The following is a 25,359-nucleotide window of genomic DNA, read 5'->3' on the forward strand; positions in this document are numbered from 1 at the left end:
TCTGCAGAATGATGCAATAAAATGTTAACTGCACCTACAGGAAAAAAAGTTTAGACCTCCAAACAGGCTGGGGAAAAAAATAAATAAATATTATCCCAAACGAACCGGTCCCTCTAAGCTGACAGTCGTGAAAGCACATCATAAAAACATCCACAGTCCTTTTAAATGCAATTGGTGTTGATTTGCAGGGTGTTTTTTTCCCCCCGCATCACCACAAGCTTTATGTGACAGCAGTGATTCATAGTTATGTTTAATCCTATAGGACAACATATGCAAATTATGTGACAGAGCCATAGAGCAGGTTATTTAGGAGCAGTAAACAAGGCCTTCGCCTAGTTGGACATTTCTCAACAAAAATTCACAAACATTTAAGCGAAAGAAAAGTATATCATTTGTATAAGCGTCAAGAAAAGGATTGTCTCAGCTGTTGCCACTGTCTTGTGAGAGTGACCCTCCCATGAGCTTCATGCATTAATCATTCCACTGCGATGCTTCTCTCCAGGGACAGTTTGATGTGAAATAAGTATGGCGAGCTAAAACCTCATGCAGATGTGACAGTTATAATTTTTTTTCTGCATATACTATTTAAAAGTTCTTCATTAAATTAATTCTTTGTGCAATATCATTGTCAAATAAAATTTTCTAATGCTATTTTGTACATTAGCAGCTTGCTGTAGTGTGTGTTTTAATGATAGTTTGCATGCTAGAGTTTGTAAATGAATTTTGACAACGTCGGCACGATGTCGGCAAATAAACGGCAAATTCAGTGCAACGTGGAAAACAGAGTTCTACCCATATCTCTCCTTCGTGTAATATTTCAGGAGGAAATCTAAATGGTGTATGAGTGTGTATATTTTATTATTTTATTAAATTAAATAATATTAACTTCAACTCTGTGTGTCAATGGTGAAATGAAAAGTTTATTACACCGCATGTTCTGATCTATTTTCTTTGCTGTTGAATGAATCAAGAGACAAACGTTATCTGTTTTTGGGATGTTTCAAAAACGGGTGAGAAACCGTTTCAAACCTCAGTGGGATTTATTGGATAAGGTACAACAGAGGATCAGCGTGTAAGTAAGTGCATTGGGAGGGCAGTTTTCAGTTGCAGCAGTGGTCATAATGCACTGAGGCATGGAGTACTACTGTTTCTCATTAAGCATGCTTCAGCTGGTACGTTCTAACTCTGACCTTATTAAAGAAAGACAAACAGTGGCTGATGTAAGTCCCTAGGCGTTTAGTAAGTCTGTTCTGGTGAACTGGTCCTCACCTCAGTTGCCTGTTAATACTTTTTTTTTTTCCTTTCCATTTACCAAATAATAGCATTCATCACTCCTCTCTTACTGCTCTCTATATATGGAAACACCGCTGCCGGTTTGAATCACAGACAGGATCCATGACTCATTTTGACGTGGAGACTCAGTGACAACGTTCCTTGGGGTCTACGAATGGGGCAAAAGCGACCAGAGTAGGATTTAGCTTTTACTCCTGCTCTCGTGGCTGAGCATCTTCCAGGGGGCTTTAGAGGAGCGATAATCCACTGAAATGTGGGAGACAGACTTCCTCTGGGACAGAAATGCGATATGACAGCAGAACGGTCAATGGTAGAGAACAGAGAGAGCTTGGTGTTTACACAACGGAGCAAATATATTTTGTTCTTAATAATGTCACTTTGCAAACTCTACTATGATACATTGGGTTCACCGCTTAAGGGGTTATATAGCAACAATCATTTTTAAAGAATTTGATTTCGGTCTGATAAGTAAAAATGGGTCAAAATTACCAGCTGATGTTTATTTCCATTTTATTACTGTTTGTGTGTTTCAAGGGGGGAAGGAGAAGAAAGGTTGGCACTGAGCTATTTTGGATTGGCCTTCAGTGTTTTCTGCTAGCAAGCAGAAATCATGGTTCTATCAAGTCATCCTGGTACATCGCACTGTCACTGTCATATCTGATAGTTCGTTTTCTAAAATGTGTATTAGTTTTAGACCATATGTGACACATTTCATACCTTAGAAAGTGCTAAATTTTTGTCTTGTCAATCTACCGATATTTTCCAAAAAATCTTGGAAATAAGCAAATAAGCTTGCATCATGCTATTAAGGTGTTTTTTTTTTTATTATTCTATTGCTCTGGCAGCGATCACCCCTCGGTCTGAAAACTCCATTTTGCGTTTACTCCGGTTCTCTTTGACTTTACAATTAGTTGCTGATCTAAGCTAATTAAACAGCAAAAAAAAAACAACTCTTAAACATCATACACTTTCGGTGATAGCTTTCTATGGCCAGAGCTGTCTCTTAAAATTGGAACAATTGTGGGATGGGCTTTAATTACCAGGACTGTAGCATTTCTAATATATGATTTTGATAAGTAAAGTTAATTAAATGAGTCTATAAAGTCTTATGTGAGCTTAACACTTAGAGCACACCTTAGAATTAGGGATATTGAATCTGTAGGTTGGCATTTAAATGAGTTTACAACAGCACATAGCTCTATGCATCCTTATGAAGCTACAAGTGTTGTTTTCCCCAATTTAATTAAAGAAAAATCCCTCATGTCTCATATACTTTAAATCCTCTGATATTTAGAAGCAACTGGAAAATAAAAAATCAGCTCCACCTACAGTAATATTAACTTCAGCAAATCATTAGCAAACCTATATGATGTCTGAAAAAGTTAGACCTTGGAGCTGCCTGCGCGTCGCTTTTGATGGGATTTACTTTGATGACAGAAGAAAGCCTGAGATTAGAAGGGATTCAACACAAAGCAGGTCAAGTCTAAGAACAGTGAGGAAAAAGCTTGTTAGAAACGTCACTTCAGGCTCATCTCATTAGCACAGCGTTGTGATTGATGACGACTGACAGCCGAGATGGAGAACTATTTTTTTAACACCTAACATTCAAGGATGTAAAATATATGAAAGATGAGGGGAGCGTCTGTGACTGGGAAGCATTACAGAATGCTATGGTCACTGCCAATTTGAAGCTTCATTTAAATTTAAAGGCTATACATGCAAGGATGGACTAATGCTTAACAGTGCTATATTACAGGGCAAAGATTGTTTTTAATTGGTTGCAGTCACGTTATTTGACCGCTCTCATAAAATAATGTGATTCAAATTAAAAAGTGACTGAAAACTTGTATGTCACATTGACACAGACTACAGTAAATATTAGATGTTGCACAAAATGAATAGTTATTCGAACTTATTTTTGTTTGCATAGCAAGTCTGCAGCACGTATTGAGTGTGCAGTTGGCAGTTCTGCTTTTCCTGCGTATTTTTATATTCACCTGATTTCCCACCAATGTCCAGCAGATGGGAGAAAAGACTTGCAAAAGAGAACCGACATACTGAGTTAGTCCTCCATATACTCACCACATCCCCCATAATGAGCTCCAAATCTTTGAGGTTTCAAGTCAGGTCTAGGTGCACCATTCCAAAGCTTATTCAGAATAAACATATTAGTATAATTACTTTAAATCTGAATATGCAGCGGCTATGAATAATTTTGACAGTGTCTACATTTCAGCTTGACCTAAGTAGGGTTTATAAACCACGGCACACTGCCATTTCCAGTTACAACAAACAAAACCTTCTGAGATAACCGGCCTTTCTTTTCCGACTGTAAAATGCGTGATTGATGGGCTGAGGAGTTTAAGTACCTCAATGATGCTCTCGTACTCTTTGCAACTTCTCCATCATTGCTAATTTAATTCAGTAAATGTTGATGATTCATTTGGTAGTTAATGTGCTTGTCTCACTTTCTCATTCATATATGCAAGTAACAGGCCAGAACTTGAAGAATGAGAAGTTGGTGTTACAGCAGTCAAGCACTGTGACCCATTCTTCATAATTCATGTTACTGTTCAATCTTTATACAAGCAGGATTCTGTAGCCTGACTTTAATTGTTAACTTGTTGTTTTAGGGGCAGGGAAGGCTGGCGTGTGGGTAAAGAAAAATGAGCTCGGATTAAATCTGTTTGAATTTGTAGTAATATTTGTCTGTGGTTTTATTTGTCTAATTTTACCTTTCATCTTGTGCAACAATTCAGTCATCTTTTGTATCTTTTTGCATTTTTTTCCTTTACAAGTTTCTCTTTGTATTCAGTTTAGATTATTTGTCATCTAAAAATAAGAGGTCACCATTCTCCGGCGAATAATGGCACCATTCTTTTGTGTAGTTGAATGCCGCCTACTCCTGATTCAGTATTTGCACATATATTTATTTGTGGTTCAAAATTCTAGGATTTACATCAAATTATTTTACTTCACCTCTGTATTGTGTGACAACATAGCCTAGTGTGGCTATAAATTTCCATAAAAAAAACTGTCTATGGCAATTATTAACAAAACTAGTAATTGAAATCAAAATTACCAAATCAGCACTCTTCCTGATCATCATGAAAACATTAGTCCAATAGTTCAGTCTTAGTTATTGTTTACAAATACCTGCCTGACATGGCTTAGTTATTAAAATAACCATTGATGAAAGAATAAGTCAATTATCTTTTTCATAGGTACAATCATTTTTGTCTAACCCCGTTTCATTTGTTTATTTTTGTGGGTTTGTTTTATTGATCTGTACAGCACTTTGAGCTGCTTTTAGTATGAGGGGTGCTTTATAAATAAAATTGATTGATTGATTTATAAAAATGATGTTGTTGAACCAAATTTCAAAAACAGTGTCTGATTTCTATTTGTTAATTTTCCGTACATTTTTATTTATTATTACTGTTGTTAGTTTCAAGTTGTGTCAGTGACCACCTTGGGGTTTTTTGGGGGGGGTAGCAACAATTTTGTCCACATGCATAATTCATAATTTACCAAGTAGCGCAATCTGTTTTCCATGTAGAGGAAGGTAGATTTGGAAACCTTTCTCTGTCTTCATCAATAAAATACAAATTTAAAAACTGCCTTAACTGTTTTATCAAAAAGTAACTTGAAACATTTAAGTGTGGCCAATCACAAGAAAGTAAGGAGATAAATACTAATAAATACTGTAGGTTCGACATGTGCATGAGTTGAGCACCATGTACTTCTGCAGTTAAAGCTACAAAATGATTATGGTAACTAAAAGAAGCTAAACTGCAGGAGTCCAAAGGGTATTTGGTGATGGCACTTTCATGTTAATGGGAGGAAACATGAGTGGGGGTGGAGACAGAGGAAGAGAGGGAGTGGGTAATAAATATACTCATGCAGGATCGAGGAACGTGAGAACATTCGTGATCAAGGAGGAGAAAAGGAGCAGCGAATATGGTAAGTCAATAAGATTTTAATTAGTTTTTCTTATGGCATATTTAAAACTAAGGCAAATGCATGCATTTTTTTCCCTCATGTTTAAAAATATCCCTGATAAAATTCTAGTGTCTTCCAAAAATGACAATAAAATTGTTATGCTTACTTAGCTGGACTGATATACGTAGTTTGAACCGATGTGAGAGTTGCTTAGTGATACATAAATGTCACTTTTTGTGGTTAAACATTGACCGCATGTAGGTACATCTTAAGGGGATGGTAAAGTATGGAAAAATAAAAATGTGATGGTAAGACAACAAGAGAAGGAGTCAGTTGCCACCAAACGGTAGTTAACATGTAAGGGACACGAAGGAACACTTTGTACATTTGAGCATTTTTACCTCATTGAAATTCTTAGCAATAAACTTCTGCTTGTTTACTTTATTTCACGTTAACAGTTCAAATGTTTTGTGTACCTACTTCTATGTATTCTGGGTGTTTTCTAAAGGGAACTTAAACATATGTCAAATGTGATTATGAGGCTACTTTAAAAAAACAAAAACTCTTCTGACGTATTTAACTTTAAATAAACAAAAACCATTACAAGGTGAACATGGAAGCGAGGATTAATAAATAACGGCAAAAAAAACAAATCAACTCAATAAAAGTCGCATAACTTCCTTTTGTGAATTTTATGGGGCTGTGTTTCTGCTAATTTCCCACTTCACATGTTAATTTAGTGATTTATGATGTGAAGCTCGCTCTTGTTGTTAATTCATATGCCTTTTTCATTAAGCAGTGTGTTTTCAAAATACTGTGTACAGTTGTGCTGTCGAAACACTACGCTATTTAATTACAGGAAACAAGAGCCTTTGTTATTGTGTGCGGTACAGATCAGCATGTGACTGTGCCGCTCATTTGGAACATGGTATCAAGCAGTAAAGTAATCGTGTGGTATTAGCCAAATAACAAGACAGTATTAGCCCTCAGAGGTGTAATCTAGCAAGTCATACATAAAGTGTTAACACAGGCTAAGGCTCAGCCATCTATGCAGTCTGTGTGATTATGCATTAAGTGCATACACATGCAGCCTTCCACATTTCAGGCATGATAGTATTCCAGAGACCAATAAGCACTTAATGTTTTCCTTTCTCCTACTCAGCCTCTCTCTCCCTTCTGGATCAGACTTTGCTAGAAATAGGAAACTAAATTATGCAATGACCTGTTAAATGAGCTCAAATTGTTCATAATATGATAGTGTCGTATTTCACCTGTTGCCAATCTCTTTAGGCACCTCGCCAGCAGGACATGGCGAAATGATAACAAAAGTAATTTACTTTATCTTAGCTCTGGAAATGATTCTGACAGTTTGCTTTTAGAGTCAACTCACTGTTTTACCACGCTACACCCTGATTCTTAAAGAGCAGAAAGGAGCTGACTGGTTAAACAGCTTGAGTCAGACGTCATCAGTTCAGAACAAACACGGTTGCGATGGAAACGATGGGAAGTGTCCGTGCGTGATTAAATTGTCTGGCATTTTTGTGAGGTGTTAATGCTCCTTCAGACTGAATGTGAGGAATAATGTATGATCCACATTTAAAGTAGCTAGCTAATGTTTGGACTAGAATAAAATACAAATTCATAAATTCCTTTTGAAATATATTTTTTAAATTTTATCCCTTTGCAACTACAAAAGGTTTGTCTTGTTACATGTGATTCACCAATTTAAAGTTGTGCATAATTGTGAAAACTAAGGAAATCACTTGATTGTATATTTTAAAAACACAAATGTTAAAAGTGTGTAATGCATTTGTGTTATAGGAAGAATCACTCACAACACTGTCACATATTTACTGCCATGTCAACCACTCATCATATCACATGAGGTAATCTTCCTCAGTGCAAACTGAGTGTCTGCATAGCATGACATGATAATAGAAAAATGTTATTATTATGGATAGCAGGGGCATTTTCACAGTTCTTATATAGATTTTGTTGCAGGTATGGTTTTATATATATTGTGTCTCTAATTTTTAATGCTTAAACCACTGAATGTTTCTGTATGTCCAAAAAATGTTTTAACCCGGGATCATATAATATTAGATGCATATAGTAAAGATGAAAGTATTTTCATGCTTAAAACAGTTTATCTTCTTATTATAGAAAGCAAAGACGATACACAATACTGTGAAGGCGGTAGTAGTAACTGTTATTTTAGAGAAAAAGAAGAAAAACTGTGGTTCTAATTAACTTAAAGTATGTTTGTATATTTTCCATATCTTTAGTTGTTTATTTTAAATAGATGCTATCACAGTCATTCATTTATGAACCACATAATAAAAAAAATTTCTGATCAGTCTTCTGCTGGGAAAACTGACAGGAACTTCCATGAAGCAAAACAAAGTGGAGCCCAGGTAAAATGGTGCTTCCTTTTTCAGCTTTGGTAGCTACTGAAAATTCCCTGTACAAACACTACATGAATGGCACTGTCCAGTTAAACATACACCATAAAGCCAGAGGTGCAAATGTCTTATCTCTCTTCTTTATGTACTACATTTAATATTGCTTGGGTCTCTGTGTTATAATTTTACAGACAGATTAGTAACGATGCTGTGTAAATTGGTGGGAAGTTTCTACCTGGATTCATGACCAGCAACAAAAACAAAGTTTCCGTGCTTAGTACACATGTTATTTTGTCATTTTAACAAGTTTAGACTTTAGAGGAATATGACGTTTGCCGTTTTGTGTAGTGCAAGTTAAAGAGGAGAATTAATCTACATTAATGTCAACAATTGTCTAAAAATCTTTAGGAGGCAGTTGAATTTATTGCAGTATATAAATAACAGACATAATGTAATTGCACTGGCTGGAAATTTTCCATTTTAGTTCATCATCAGTGGCTCCTTTATGAATCATTATGGCTTGAGAAACATTAAATCTTATTTTCTGCTCCTTAGCTGCTGATGAATGTTAGTGTTGAATGAAGTATTTTGTTTCTGTTTCTCCTCTCAGAGCTTGAAGACGCATGTGTGTGTGTTTGATGCCAAGAAAGCACTGCCTTACATCACCCAATTAAATTAGATGTTGCTGTAAAATTAGTTTAGCTTCTTAATTATCGAATAATTTGTGTGTGTCATAAATTTCATTTATGTACGTTATCTTAGCCTCACCAGTTGGGGCAGCCGGGGCCTTGACAGAAGATACAAAAGTAATTGCGAGCGCATTTGGTACGTTTTGTTTGCTTGATTTCCCACAAGGTATTGTGTTTTGTGACAAGGTGGACATGAACAACATAGATCTGTAAATTCAGGCAGTGGGTATTAACTAATAGGACATGAGTTTACTATGTAAAAATGAGAAATAGAGGAAAATAAAACAGCTCTCTAGTGTATTTTCAAACTATGTGAGGGGACACAATAAATTGTTCATCTTACGTCAAGTTATTTCAAAAGAGTTTACATTTATACAACCACTATACACACTGAATGTTTTATGATTGTTTAAAAAAGATTGCTGTGTGACCTTGCTACTGGTGAGTAATTACTGCTCTGCCTACGCATTCTCCAATAAATCTCCAGAGACAAACTCTTTGACCTCAGCATCTATGAGTTTTTTTTTTATTTATCTATTTATACTGTTTGTGTTGGGGATCTTTTAAAGTCCACCCCCTTTTTCTATTAATGAATGCATAAATTTACTTCACTTACTTCCAAATTCCCATGAAAACTCCTGAATGCATATTTGCTTTATGAATTGTTATATCTAGTCAAATAAAATCTGGTATAGCTTGTGGTGCTGCAAGAGGATCTGCAAGATGTGCTAATGATGCCAGATGACCATTAGTTAGCTTACTCTGCAGCCGGATGACAGCATTATATATTTCAAATTATATGAGAAAAATAAACAGTTTATGGGATAAACAAATCGTTAGAAAGTAACACAGTAACCATGCTGAGGAAGTAACTTGTTGGAAACCTGGAACAATATGGAGGATTGAAGAACTTACTGCATGCATATAAAGCCAATAAAAGTATTCAACCTGATTTGACGATAATTTTTTTATTTTGTAAAGGAAGCCATATAATTTGACACTTTCAATGATATAAGATATTTAAAGAGAAGTCTAATGATAAAGGCAAAAACAGATTTTTACAAACTACGGTGGAACCAGGTATCCATAGGGGTTAAGGATCACAACTGTCAGTGAATTTCTAACCTCAGCGAATATATGAGACCCCCTCAAAAAACTTGCATAAATCTCTGTTTTAAGAATTCAAACACCAAACATACCTTACTATTCATTAACATTCACAGTAGAAGCCACCCTTGTACTACCACAGAACATAAAGTCTAAAGTCTTCCATCTTTGAGGGTATAGTCAATCAGCACCAAGGAAAGTTAAACGCACTCCTGGATTGGCTGCTTTGAAAACACAAGCAGCCAATCACGGCAGCACTACGTCGCAACAAAGTCACAAGTAAGAGAATCTGTGAACAATGAAGCTCACAATTAGGTCACCTAATAGACCAGTTGTAATAGACCAATTGTAATGGTCAGTACATTCAAAATATATAACAAAAGATAAAATAATTGATTGATGACTTTTGAAGTGACTGACCTGATTCAAAGAGTTTGTGAAAATGAGATTACTTGACAGCAGCTGATGTGTTTTAACTGATTATTTTATTAAAAAACATTTATCTGGTCCATCAGTACTCCTGCTACATCAAGACAGAAGACATTTGAGAAATTAACAGTCATTAGTGTAGGTCAGGAGCCTAAGAAATATTTACCATTTACTTCTTTTTAATTAACCTTTTCAGGGTCAGAAAAACATTCAAACATTGGTGAAAATTTGGGACACCATATTTGATAAATCTAACATCTCCATGAAGGATATTTGAAAGGATCTAGGTGAAAAAATATGAGTTAGATTTAGTGTGGTTGTGCTTTCAATGAATGTGAATTCATGAAATGTTTAACCTGTAAGTAATACGTTCTTATTCTGTCTTTCCCAGGGGCCTGTTTACTTCAGCAACACTGTCAGAGTTTGAAAAGACATGGCGAAAAAGGCCTATCCATGCAGTGATGTGCTTTTGAAGATGACAGCTGTCCCTCAAAGAAACACCAAAAGGAGAATCATATTTTGAATAACTGAACTGGCCAAGTGGATGATTCATTTTAATTTAGCTAAAAGTGACAGTAACCCGGTGGAAATGACTGTCACCACAGTTCTCCGTTGGCTGTTCCTCATGTCCGTTATACTTCTGACCATCGGTGGTAACATACTGGTGTGCTTGGCAGTGGGGCTCAGCCGACGTTTGTGGCGAACAGCTAACTGCTTTGTGGTGTCGCTGGCAGTTGCAGATCTCCTGCTTGGCGTGTTGGTGCTCCCCTTGTCTGCCACGCTGGAGCTCCGCAACAGTAAATGGCCTTTTGGAGGAACACTGTGCAATATTTACATCTCAGTGGATGTCATGCTGTGTACATGCTCCATCCTGACCCTGTTGGCAATCAGTGTGAACAGGTACCTGGCCATTTCATCTCCCCTCAGCCACTCTCAAAGAGTCACCCCACGAAGGGTGTCACTTGCCATTATCTTCATCTGGCTGCTGTCGCTGGCCGTGGCTTTTTTCCCCATCCACCTGGGCTGGAATACAGCAGACTACAGGGTGCAAAACTTGGACTGGGAATTTGGGGATGAGGGCACTGATAAAGGACACTACTGCCAGTTTGAATTTAACAACAACTATGTCCTTATTTATGCCTTTGGCTCTTTTTACTTACCACTGATGGTCATGTGCGGAATGTATCTTTGCATTTTCAGAGTGGCACGTGAACAGGTTAGTGTCAATTACTGATTTATCTTAAATCATCTATAAACTGAAACCATTTGAAACCAGACAGATAGTTCTAATAGCACGTATTCCCTGAGTGATTTGCCACAGGTCAATGGTTTGGTGCATCATTTTGTCTTTTTCCATTGTAAAAACGGCCCATACAACCAACCTGTACCGCAGTAAGCTATTTCTGGGCCCTTTTCAGTTGGAGCTCCATAGCGCAATAATGTGTTATGGTTAGGATGGAGCTACTAGCATCACACAACATGTGTGATGCTAGTAGCTCACACATGAGCTACTAGCCAATCATTTGGATTGCCATCCAATCATTTATTTTGATTGGATGGCAAAAAAATAAAATGCCAGACATAGAGGTGCACATTTGTTGTTGAAAACTGATATGAAGCTAGGGGTTGAACGACTACATATTTTTTAAGGTCGACTACATCATGATAATAGTCGAGTCGATGTCGACTAGTCGCGGTGACGTCATAGTGACGTAAGCGCAAAAACCCTTCACAAATACTTGGAGGCTTTATTAGCTATTTTAACAGCAAATATTGACAACCTCCCCCCCCCACACACACACATACACACACACACTCTCCCCTTCTCCTGCTTTTACTAAGTCTATTATGGAGATTCTTCGTGAGCAGCGGGGAAAAGTTTGTTGCACAAAGTCGGGTCTGACTTTTTTTTTCTAAACACCGGCTGATGCTGATGATCTCTGGATAGTTACTATAGGAGTCAAATTATCACACTGACTACATGGTGCTTTTGGAACATCACAAGCCAAACTTGTTATGAACGGATCCCGTTTGGTTACAGCTGAATTCAACAAAACCACCTGCTTCTCCTCCGCCCGATGCGCGGCAGGAAGCTCTGCTGACTCAGCAGATTGAACGATTTAAGATATTTTCTAGTCAACGTCAACATGATAAAAGTCGAGTCGATGTCGAGTTGACTAGTCATTGTGACGTCATAGCAACGCAAGACGCAAAGCTTAAGTGAAATATTTCCACACTGTTGACGAATTTCTACCTGTTTGACAAGATGCGGGCTTGTCCTGTTTTGAAGACGCCATTTTGTAGCCAGTGTTCTGTCAGATCTGCTGTCAGAGTTTCATACACTTCTGACAGCTGATCTGATGACACTTCTAAGCACGAACTGTCATTCTTAGCACGAACTCACGGCTATATATAAGTCAGACAAGTACACACTGTCATTACCAACTACAGGCTTTTATTTAATCAGCAGCTGTCATTACCACAGATCTTTATTTAATCAGCAACATAACATCATAATGTATTAGTTAGATCGTCGTGACAAAGACACTCGCGTGCCGGCTAAGTGACATCCTTAGCGGGAAGGGGGCGAGTTTTAGACGGCTCGTGTTTTGTAGTGGACTGCAGCTGCAACTCCATCTCCTTTTAAAAACACTAAAACCACAAATATGCATCCATCTACATATCATTTAAACTAATGTATTAACTTATTTTTCTTGTGTCTTGTGACGTATACTGTGCTGTCAGATCAGCACAGGCTGTCACCACCGGCACTCACATGACTGCGACTAGTCCACATGAAATGTAAAAACTCCCGAGACGTCCTAGAGTCGACTAGTCGACTAATTGGTTCAACCCCTATATGAAGCCATGTTAGGTATTTGGGTTTAGTGCTAATTCCCGGTGAGACAATACGCCGAACCATAAAATAGCATACCGGACCACACTGAACAGTGCTGGACCACTTAGGGAAAAGAGGCATTTATGTTATGATTACTCCTTTGCATCATATTAAAACTCACCATATGTACAAAACATTCAAAAGCTGTGAAAATACGTTGCATATTTTCCCTTACATGGCCAAGTATTACTGTGCACAGAGCCCTTCATACAAATTCACATCCCTGTTGAAGATGCATGGACCCCTCCAAATGTTCTTTTTAGATTTCTATAGTTACAAAATTTTAATTTCAACTGTTTTGGTTCAAGATGCCATGCAGTAAGTGATTCCCAACCCTGGTCCTCAAGTACTCCTGCCATGCATGTGTAACCACTACTTAATTTAATTAGCAATAAATTCAGTAGGAAAGTTACTTTTGTTCTAGGGTCACACAGGAGGATGATAAGCATACAAGTTTTAACAACTCAAGTTTATTTTTCTTTCCCCACAAAAAAATAATAATCCAGGTAACACTAATTACCTTAATAAAATTAAGGTATAAAACTTAAATTGTCCACCCTAATATAAAAATATCAAATTAATATATAGAAAATTGAGGGCAGTTGTTTTTTTAACAGTAGCTTTAAAGCTTATTTCAACAAAAGAAATTACATATTCCAGTTAGTCCTTCAATATAACAGTTCAGTCAGTCAGTTCAGTCAATGTCCACATAAGTTGTCCGTTATGAAAATGTTCATGAACAAATAGTTTGTGGAATAAAAAAAAAGATTTGGGGCCCCCTTTTAGTTCAATAAGCTTATCTGTTGTCCACGCGAAACATCCAGCTCCAGCAGCACCAGGCCCTCCGTCTTTCCAGGCTTCAGTCCGAGTCACAAAGATGGCGGCGGATCCCTCCTGGTTCTGGAACCACTGGCTTCGTTCAGGTATCGGTCGTCCAAAAAAAATAAACAACCTGCATGCAGAGCGTTAACCGATCAGGCAGGTATACGGAAATCATAGAAATCTTTCAATTACTTCTCAGTGAAAATCAAATTAGCGTTTAAAATAAACCAAAAACGCTCAGTAATAAATAAATTACTTAATAAACATCACTTCATCATAAACGGTCTCATTTCGCAGAGCTATACTACTTACAGAGCGACACTTTATACTCCGGTTGGTTTTTTTTCCTGTTCGGAAAAAAAAACTGAGCAATGTTAGCTCCAGCTAGGTAGCAGCTGAAAATAAAACAACAGACTCACCGGAGAAATCTCAGAACAGAATGTACATTATCCAGTTCAAAATAAACAGATTTCTCTCATATCACAGCAACACTTATGCGTAGTAACTTCTCTACTTCTGCTGAAATGTGCTTAATCTGCATAGTCTGCCATTTCTTTTTTTCTTCTTCCATCTTCTTTACTCTTCTTCTCGTACCGACACAGGAGAAATATGGGTCTAGTGCCCTCTACAGGACATTCTAAGAACTAACAAACAAACACATTAAACATACAGACAGATCAGCATAGTTTATGGGGGTTACACATGTTTTAGGTTTCTTCTTGCTTCCACACATCTGACTTAAATGAATAGGTGATTAACAGGCTTCAGCTGCTCTTGATGATCTCAAAGGAGATCCTGCCATCATTTCAAACGGATGTTCTGGAAAAGAGATACATTGAAAACATGCAGGGGAGGGTTGGGAACCACTGCACTATAATAAAGTTCTCTTTGAATGAGCAATAAGTGTGGGTTTGAGGTGCTTTTCCAAATTTTTATTTGTTGTTTTATACTAGGTGTTTTTCCTGCTGAAAATCTTAATCTCACACTTTTTGTTTTGCACTGTTTTCATACAGCAATTTCCAGACTTAAACACACACACCTAACTTACCTTATTGGTGTGGTCTCTTGTCCCAGTTTGTGGAGTGGTTAGAGAAACAGCCCATTGTTTCAATCCATATTAAAACTTCAGGGGAATCAGAATGTTAAATGTAATTAACATGAACAATAACTATTAACAATAATTTACATATTTGTGGAGGGATTTTTGTACTTTATGTTTTGGGCTGTTGACTTCATGTGGCAACACATCATATTGTCACTTGTCCAAAAAGCTGTTGCAGATTTTGTGATTTTGAATGTAGATTTTTGTAATCAGTTCCTTGGATTAATGAAAAAACTTATTTTGTTTTCTCTGCCTCTCCATCCCTACCCTACGACCAATCTTTTCAGGTAAGACGTATCCGTGCTACCACTCCGTCATTTGCACGCTCAGCGACTGCTGCCATAGCCCAAGAGCACAAGGCTACAGTCACCCTGGCAGCTGTACTTGGTGCATTTGTCATCTGTTGGTTTCCCTACTTCAGCTACTTCACTTGCATGGGTGTAAAGGAAAAGAGAAATCCTCCCAACACCCTCCATTCTGTAGTTCTGTGGCTAGGATATTTGAACTCTACCCTTAATCCCATCCTCTATCCAGCATTCAACAGGGATTTCCGTCGAGCCTATGGGGAACTGCTTCGCTGTCGAGGATCATCGCGCAGGACTCTGCAGCTTACTCCTGTGACTCTGTACAAACGACTGAACTTTTTCAAGCTATTCAGGGTCTCCCAAAACTCTAAGAAAAGCACAGCCGCGGTTGTGGTTGAAAGACAGAAGAGCCTTTCTTTGCCCTGTGAAGGAAGGCATGGTGCAGATGATTCATGGTGAAAGTTCTATGGATGAGAGCCTGTATAAACATTGTGGGTACAAATCTACTAAACTGTTCACAGCACCAGCATAAGTGACTATTCTACTATCAAATAATCATTTTGTGCTTCAATATGTGGGGCTATAGATGAAGATGACGCCAAATCCAAGGTTCAAGGGATCGCTTTTATTGTACATAGTTTTGAAGTATCTGAAGTGCTGTTTAGGTGAGTTTAATAAAGTAATATTTTCTAGGACATGTTCCAGCAAAAGGCATGGGAACGCCGGTGCCTAAAGGATGCAAAGTGTTTGTTTTCTCTCCCTACACCCCTGCAAGTCGTAGTGAATATGTGACCAACAACTTGATTTGATATGCATAACCGGTTTATGTTTAACATGACCAGAGCAGATTGACCTCAAGGACTTCCTGGACATCTTAACAGAATTTCTGTAAATAAAGTAATCTTTTAAGGATTGCTTTCTTAGCATGTTAAACTACTGTGGAATGAAGAGCGTTGTTCTCATAATCGTGTTTATGTAAACACATAGCATAGCTGTCTAAAATAATTTTGCTGGATTTAAAACAATCCGATTTGAGTTGTTTTGCTAAACAGGGCCTGGTTTAGGCCGATTTGAAACAAGGTTGGGGTTGTGGGTTTGACCAGGCAAACTTGTTTATGTTTTCAACCCCAAAACTGGATTATGGATTATTGTCTAAAGCTAAGAACAAGAGTGGGTTAAAAAAAATAATCAATATCTTGAATTACAAGACAAGTAATATTAAAATGCGTAAACTGTATGCCTAGTTTATTCCTACACTCAAAATTAGTAGGTTAGAAACAGCAAAAAAACCAAAAACATAATAGACTGCAGATTACATATGAATAACAATAATCATGCTAAATTTATAGTTATTTAGCTTCAGTGCATAATTTTTCAGAATTAAAGTAATATGGCTGTAGCAAGTAATATGGATATGCAGTTGCTAAAATGTATGCATAAATATTTCTTCTTGGTCTGTTTATATTACCTTTTAAAGCAGCTCTTTTGGTAGAATTTAATGCTACTCATAGACAGTGCTAACTTGTGCTGACTACTTAGCATCCAAAAGGCTAATGCTACCGAGTTTAGGTGAACAAACTTCTCTGGTGCAAAGTTAAATATGGACTCTGAGTCCGCCTTGGGTTGATTTAACCCAACAGGGTTGGGTTATGGGTTGGACCCAAAATACAGGTTAGGTTTTCAACCCGAAATATCACGTGTAATTGTATATATAACATTAAATCAAACAATGCAAACCCTATAAATAACTTGTCACTGTCAGAATGAGTCCTTATGCCTTTGTGAATAATAAAGGTCAAAAGTGAGGCGGTATTTAACATAGACTGAACTCCTGTAAAAGGAAACAACAAGAACATCAACCAAGAAATAATTGTTACCTGCTCTAAGGTCAGAATTGTTTGATTAGTCTCTCTGTTGCTTCAGTTTTCTATGGGACCAAAATGTATGTATATTTATTTTTTTGCATTGTTTCTAATAAGATGAAAAACATACCACGATTGCCCCATTCAAAGTGCGTCATCGTATGCCTGATGAAAATATATTGCCCCATCAGCATAAGGCCAATCCAATATAGTACTTGTCTCATTGTTTATACAAAGTCTGATGCAAAGATCATATATGTCATTTAAAATCCTTAGTCATTTTTATTGACTTAGTCATTATCTTTGTTTACTTGTACTTTGTGTTCTCCTGTGCTACATTTCAATGGCGCAAAGATTAATAAAATCACATCTGCTGCACGAAAAGCAGAATTTTTATCTCAATGTCAATAATTGCATTGTTATTAAGTTTGGTGTGTTTGACTATGAATTATTCAAGTCACAGAAAGAAACCTATTTACAGCTGTTGTTTTTTAAGCTTTTTTTATTATGAAAATAAAAGTTTTTTATAGATTTTCTGTAAGGAAAAATGTAAATGATGAAACGAACTAGCAATATTGCAATATTGAGCGGCACAGAGATGCATCCTAGATACAGGATGTAGTTCGATCGAGTTTGATGATACAGAAGAGCAAACTAATGTCTTGGTTGATTTAATGTTTCTTGTAAAACAGCTTTCAACAGGAGTTTTTATCCAACTCTCAAATGGCAGAGCAACATCTTGATAGAGACTTGTGTTTTTGCAGAATGACTTTTGTAAATACAATCCTGTTCAAGAGAGACAGACATTACACTGCTGTGAAATTGGCAAGAGTTTTAAACACCAAAATGGTGTGAACCCTCCATGTAGGAGCATCAATATACTACAGTATATTGAGTTGTTTTGTCATAATTCCAAACATTTAAGATCATTAGTCAAATTTTAATCTCAAACAAAGATAACCTGAGTAAATACTCAATGGAGTGCCAAAATAATTTTGATTTGATTCATTAAAGGGAACCTCCCTATGTGATCCTCTACAAATGCAAAGTGTTGAGCCTTTCTAGGAGTATAAACATTAGGATATTTGGGGGAAAATGTTTTGTGGTTTGGCAAGACAAAATTGGAACTTTTTGGAAGATGTGCATCCCATTATATCTGGTATAACGCTGACACGGCATATCAGAAAAATAGCATATTAACAGTCAAACATGGTGATAGATGACGCATGTTTGCCTTTGCTGCAGTACCTGGATAACGCGTTAACTGAGTGTCCGGCCATGAGTTCGAGAACTTAAGCTGAAGCTCACTTGAGCTATGCAGCAAGACATGGGTAAGATGCATAGCAGCAGCTGAATGAGTCAAAACAAAAATAAAATAAAGATTTTGGTGTGGTCTTGTCAAAATCTGGATTTATCCAATTAAGATGTTGTGGCATTAACCATAAAAATGTTATCCATCCTACAGGCTTTCCAGTGGCTGAATAAAACATTTTAGAAGGTGGAAAAAAAAATCTTCCAGAAATCTTAAAATTGATTTCAAATGCTTGGTGACAGTCAAGTGGGGAGCAACCAACTAATAGGTTTAGGGATTAATTACTTTTTCAGATAGGGCAGTTTAAAAACAACATTTTGAATTTCTTTTTTGTTGTTAAAATTTCCAGGTCCCTCTTGAAAATGAGATCTAGATCTCAATGTGATTTTACCTGGTTAAATAAAGGAAATAAAAAAAACCTTTGAGGGTCCTTCAGATTTAACTGTGACATAAAGGAAAAGCTGGACAAATCTGGTGAAATTGTTTTATAGCACTGCATGCTAACCCATTACCTTTAATGGGAACAAGAACTCTCACAACATAGCTATGTTTACTTAAAGTGAAATATTAGTAAAATTTCCTTACCACTGGAGATGAAAGAATTAATGAGTAGGGATTTATTGTACTTCCTCAGAGATCACAGCCTGCATTAAGTGCAAGAGCGGAGTCATAGGTTAACAGCTCAGGCTAGACAAAAGCAGCTTGATCTGTGGAATACAGTCTGAGTGAAGCACTTTTTAATGTATCACTCATCTCCAATAACCTTCTGAGGATGTTTGCTTTCACAAAAGTAATGGAGAGTCTTTATCTTTTGCAGTCACTGTTGCCTCATTGATCTATTTTGAATTTTTAAGCGGTGCCAATTCATTTGAATTGGTCCATCTCAAACATGCTGCTCAGGCACACCGAATAGAGAGACAATGCACAGAAGAACAGCTGCAAAGTTTTTTACCTGCTTGTAATTGACAATAATTTTTCAAATGGGACACATATGGGTAGGAAATAGGTTGAAAAGTGGAAAACGGATAGGATTGTCTACGGACTGTTAAGGAAATATGAATATTGTTGAGTGTTTAATATGGCTAATCTCATGCCATGTGCGTTTAAGAGATAAACATTCCTATTTGGACAAATGTTAAGCAGAGATAAACATTCTCCTGGCAGGGCTGTAACTTAGAGCAGCCACAAAACACTATTCTCTTGAAAGGCTTTAAATTAGCAGGCCATAAATAATATCTTCCCCTGCCGAGAGGTCGAAGGTTGGGGGTTTCCCAGGGGCTCTGAGCTGCATCTGGAGTTGAGCACAGATTTCGAATCTGGGAAACATCTATGTTTAATTTCGGATATACCTTTTAAATATTGTTCGTGATAAGGCAAAGATTCAAATCTTGGGAGATGCTGAGTCCAAAAGAGTAAAATAGGTTTTGTGAAAATTAACTTATAACTTTAACAACTAAAATGACTCTTGAGTTTGGTCATTAAAACTTAGGGGAAGGTTGACGTTTTTCCAAGGTGGTTCTCTGATTGGTTGAACAACAGAACGCCTTCTTTGCATATATTAAAGTGAGGAAACGCCTACTCACTATAAAGTACATGTAACGCTAATATACAGAGAGTTTTTGCCATCTTTTTTCTCTCCACGTTGGGCGCCTTTGTCTGTCTGTGTGTTTCGTGTTTGTTTTTGTCTCTCCTTGTGTGTTGTTATTTTATGAGAAATGCATATCTCTGTATCTCTGCAGCTTTGTTGTTCATTGCTTTGTATGAATTAAACTCTGTGATCTGGGACGTCAGCACGCTTTGTTTAGTTTCGTTTTACAGCTGGCCGCCGCTCGCCGAGAAGAACCCGGCTGTGTTGAGGAAGAGACGAGCCAAACGTTTTGTTCAAAGTTTTAATACATTCTTCCTCAATAGGACATTGGCACAAAATGGACACAAAGTGTGTTTTGTGTCCAGAAAGTGGGACCCAAATGAGTTCTATATGTAGTGCCCATTTTGAACTAGGTACTATTATCCCATCATAGACCTGTGAGTTGGCCAAGCACAGCATCCATAAGACCGTTTTTGCTCAAAGTAGGATAGAATAATGAGGGAAAAAAAAGTAACTGAAGACTTTTTTTTTTAAAGTCCCAAGTAAAATAGCTTCTGTGGCACAAGAGCAAAGATGACCAAGATGGCGGCGCGTGAACAACGCGAGGCTCAGCATCCCTCCAGAATCTGCTCTTTAATGGTTTTTTTATCTATTCATGACTGGACTTTTTTTTCGGAATTGCACAGCGTTGCTGCACTACAGCAGACACGAACTTCTGGACCTTTGGAGCTACAAATTTGACTCTATGATCGCCGATCTCCGACTCATCCCAGAGATCTTCAGAACACCGGAGGCTGCTCACTTCTCCCGGCCGGGTGGAAGTGTACGCAGGCCGCGACGAGAACGTAAACAAAAGCGGGATAAGCGTGGAGGGGTGCGAGCTAGGCTAAAGCTAACACCACATCAGCTCCCTTTACCCAGCATTTTCCTCGCCATGAAAGAACTCTATGCGGCTATTAGCAAACACCAAACCAAATACCCCGAGGCTGCTTTTATTGTTGCAGGTGATTTCAATCACTCCAACTTGAAGACAGTTCTTCCCAGATTCCACCAACATGTCTCCTGCCACACCAGAGGAGACAAGACCCTGGACCACGTCTACTCCAATCTGGCTGGAGCCTACAATGTGACACCCCTCCCCAACATCGGACAATCAGACCATCTCTCCCTGTTCCTCACACCTCAGTACTTACCACTGATCCAACGTGTGAAACCTACCGTGAGGACAGTAAAGGTGTGGCCAGAGGGCTCAGACGCTGTGCTCCAGGACCGGTTCAGGAATACAGATTGGACTATTTTCCACCATACAGACTTGGATCAGTACGCCTCATCTGTACTGAACCATATTTCCACCACCATAGAACGTGTCACCACCTGCAAACGCATTACCATGTACCCCAACCAGAAACCCTGGATGAACCGAGACGTTCGTCTCCTGCTGAAGGCCCGCAACATCGCCTTCAGGTCAGGGGATGCACAGACTTACAGTGCAGCCAGGGCTGAGCTGAAGAAGGGAATCAAGAAGGCCAAACACCACTACAAAAGGAAGGTGGAGGATCATTTTTCTAATGATTTATCTATAATCCATTCCCTAACATTCTTGTATATTCTGTATAATCTGTGCATATAGCTCCCATATTTATATTTATACACAATATCTATATCTCTTGCTATAACCCATACATACATAGTCTTGTACATCTGTAAATAAATATTTATATCTCGTAGAGCACTTCTGAATAGATGCAAACTACATCTCGTTGCTTGTACTTGTGACAGTGCAATGACAATAAAGTTGAATTCTATTCTATTCTATTCTAAAATGTTTTATACAAATGCTGAGCCCACACCTCAAAGTGAAAATTGAAATTCTCTGAAAACAGACGTGATAAATTTTGTAGTAATAATGTTTTAGAAACAACCTAAACAAAAAATAGTGTCACAACTATGAAGACAGATGCTATAAACTTCCACCAGATGGCAGTATGAATCAGCAGTTTTTCATGAGTTTGCCAGAGATGCTCAGTAACGCACATTATGAAAGACAATTCATAACCGAGATAATTTTATTTTTATTTTTTTCTTTGAAGGTTAAGATACATTTGGAACAATTCAGAGAAGGACTGCAGTAAGACTGAAAGCTTAATTATTTGTATGGTTCATTAGAGAATGCTTCAATAATTACATTTATAACAGTCCCAAGAGAGAGCATACATACATTTGACATACAAATTGAAGCCCTTGGTCCATTCCACTTAAAGCTTTCAGTTCGAAAATCAAGCGGAGCAGAGGGAAGAACTTACAATGCAAGAAACCATTATGATTATAATAGAGTAATAAAATATGTTTGTTTAAAAAAAAAAGCTTCCTTCTGCAAGCAAGAAATCGTCTCTGCCAAGCTGGCTTTAATTACATGCTATTTATTTCTCGCCGAGGGAAAAGGAAAGTGTTTACATTGCACATACAATATGAGAGTGAGTAGGACGGGAGGTGGGCGGTTAGGAGCCAAACTTAAAATATAATTTTGTTTGTGATTTCTTCACAGCTACTCAAGCCCACATTGCATGAGCTTACAGAGGAGCTGAGGGATGTGATTGGAGAGCAGGTTGTTGTTTGTAAAAGCACATATTCTAATGTACCCTCAGAGGAGAGCGGTTGCCATGGATAATTAAAGAAATTTCCTCTGATTGCAGTGGGAGCTACAGATTCTCATCTGGTATAAACAGGGGAAAACATTAAAAGCATCGCTCTATGCTGTGTTTTAATCATACCTTTGCTTTGTGTTTCATTTTGAATACTTGTTCGTCTAATTTTTCTACTGTAACCTGCGTAAAAGCATCCATCTCTATGAAGTCTGTCAAAGGGTTTCATCTTTTGCAGTAATTCTGGTTCTAACCAGCTTCTACTGTTGTATTGGTATGTTTGTAGTTTTTATAGAAAATCCATCTATCTGTCCATCCATCCATCCATCCATCCATCCATCCACATCATCAAAACTGATCTACAGACTTGGTCCGTTTTTGTTTTGTTTTGTTTTTGCAGAACAGCTCAAATTCAATGAAAATCTGAGATAGCACTTGGGAAGATACATTTTCAAGTACTTACTCAGATTCTCAATTGGATTTGTGTATGTGTACTTTAGCTACCCGTTCTAACTCCTGAATACATTTTTTGTAACTATGTTTATGCTTATTGTTGTTTTAATACTGGATGGTGACTCTTCTTCCCAGCAAGAATTATTTAATAGCCTATAAGACAGTTTTCTTCCACGATCAATCTGTATTTAGCTTCATCCAACTTTTTGTTTTATCAATTCTGACCAGCTTCCTTGACCCTCAACAGTATGACGCTGCCACCACCATGTTTCATAGTTGATGTGGTGTGTTCACAGTCATGTGGAGGGTTTTTTTCTTCTTCGTCTTCCTGTCAGCAAATGGGAGCTTTTATGGAATTTTTTCACCACTAATTTCTTCTTCCTCTGTGTTTTTGGCTCTGCCTCACTAGGTCAGGTACCAGAATGGTTTTTCTCTGATGCTCTCACTTCTCATTGTTCCCTGGTCAGATGATGTGTAGAGAATCGTGGAACAGGTTAGTCTGAGCATGCTCAGTGCGGGGGTTTTGGAGGCGTGGGAGGCACTGAGATGCTGCTGTAGTGATCCGCATCCACCTGACAGCAGTTGTTTTTATGTTGATGATGCCACACAGGTAACCCTAAAGAAAGACAAAACAAAAACAAAAACTGACCCTTCAAACCAGGAAATGAAAGAAGCCTCAGATGAAAAGCTGAATTTATTATGTGATTGCATCGCTTTTCTTTTTTTTTCTCTAGTTGTAGAAATGTGCTTCACTATAGCAACAACATTTTCCTCCTGGAAAAAAACGATCACATAAATATCCCCAAATCACCATGGACACTAAATGTTTTTTTCTTGTCCTGGTTTCTACCCTTGGTGACATTTTTAAAGTTGTGAAGGTTGTTTTTAAAGTAAAGAAAAAAATGTTTTGAGAGTGTACTGTAATCCATACTTTAGAGTGTCATACCATGAGTTTTTTAGTATTTTACTCTTCATAATATGATTTGACATTAACCATAAAGGCTTTGGGTGACATGTTACATGGATACCTGGAGGCTGAAACACAGAGAGAACCCCAGAAGTGATTCAGATTATAAAGCAGTCATTTGCTGGTATCTATGTGCTGACCCTGCTTGGCTGTTTAATGGTTTCTCTGGAACAGACATGATTACAAGGAGCAAATGAGATTGCCGACCAATTCCTCCCATGGGTCAAGAGGTACTTGGATTGTATGGTGGAAGCTGTAATACATAGTCAGGTTCAATAGTATTTCATTGGGACAAACTCATTTAGTCTAAATAATCATAATGATCAACCTTGATAGATGCAAATATGTGTCCTTTACTGTCAGGCATGCTGTGCAGATTGGACTTAAAATACAAAATATCTTGCTGTGTTTTTTCTAATGATAAAATGTACAACATTTTTTACTTTTTTTTTTAGCTGGTGTGAACTTGAACTACTCACCTTAAAAAAAAACATGATAATATTTTTTTTCTTCTTTTTTTTTAGATAAAGACAACACACTCAAAAACTCGAAGTTATGCTAAACAACTGTTTACGACATATGTTCTTATGGTTGTTCACAGAGATTTCATTATTCCCTGCCGTTTTACCTGCTCAGTAGTAAGTATATGTTTTTGCTAGCAATGTTCAATATTTGCACCAACTTTCCTGGAAGGAAAATGTGGGTACAGAAAATGAAAACAGTACTAATATTTTAACCCAATATTTTATTCTGAATCAGAAAAAGGTACATGTACTGAAACTTAGCTAGCAAAACGACCTGAATTCTATTGTTTTTACCTGTATTTTCATTCTTTACTTTGTTTCTTTTGTGTGTGTGTGTGTATCCATTTTTTACTGCCTGATATTCAGGGTGAAAACACTGCCAGACTGAGGCCTCCTGAAACAGAAAGAGTGGCTGTGAGCGGATAAATAGAATCTATAAGCATTAAATATAGACAAGATGAGGGGGGAGGAAATGGACAGAGGCAGCACTGCGTCATGCTTTCCCAGAGCGTTTCCCCAGTTCACTGGAGTGAGAAATAAAAAGCTCTGTCTCCAAAAAGCACACTGCAGACTTACATAATCTGTTTTAAGAGTGACTTCGACACTGAGTAGACTGTTGTGTTCCACCTCAAGTGGGACTTTGGTACTGCTTCAAGGATGATAGCCTCTTTGTTTGTCACCAAACTGACAAAAAAAAAATGTTTCAAGATTCTTATTGATTTTTCAAATGGTTATTTAAACAAAGATTATGTTTTTTATTATTATTAGTGCTCAAACATGTAATTTGTACTATTTATTGCAATCTAGTCAATGTTTTGAAGCTATTACATGTAAAAGAAAATTAAAAATAAGTTTACCTTTTATGCTTCACAAGCTATAAACCTCCGGTCTTACCACATAAAATGCCGATCTTTACCCAGACTGTTTACCGGATCGTGTAGCTGCGTTTGTAGCTGCGTTTGCACTTTAAAAAAGACTCAAGGAGCCTCAACCAGACTGAAAGCAAGGGAGCAGAAATGCA

The 25,359-nt window shown here is 37.5% G+C and overlaps 1 protein-coding gene across 2 annotated transcripts; it reads left to right on the top strand.

Moving 5' to 3' along the window:
• Positions 1-5,205: 5,205 nt before the first annotated feature.
• hrh2b (histamine receptor H2b) lies at positions 5,206-17,248 on the top strand. 2 transcript variants are annotated; one of them, XM_028030493.1, is made up of 3 exons: positions 5,206-5,256; positions 10,254-11,078; positions 14,973-17,248. In XM_028030493.1, the coding sequence occupies exons 2-3, from the start codon at positions 10,407-10,409 to the stop codon at positions 15,447-15,449; spliced, it is 1,149 nt and encodes a 382-aa protein (XP_027886294.1). In that variant the 5' UTR covers positions 5,206-5,256; positions 10,254-10,406; the 3' UTR covers positions 15,450-17,248. The 2 variants fall into 2 exon arrangements, with proteins under 2 accessions (XP_027886294.1, XP_027886295.1); XM_028030494.1 differs by lacking the exon at positions 5,206-5,256 and adding an exon at positions 7,058-7,121.
• Positions 17,249-25,359: the final 8,111 nt, after the last annotated feature.

The sequence above is a fragment of the Xiphophorus couchianus genome, chromosome 11 (genome assembly GCF_001444195.1).
Source record: "Xiphophorus couchianus chromosome 11, X_couchianus-1.0, whole genome shotgun sequence".
Taxonomy (NCBI): Eukaryota; Metazoa; Chordata; class Actinopteri; order Cyprinodontiformes; family Poeciliidae; genus Xiphophorus; species Xiphophorus couchianus.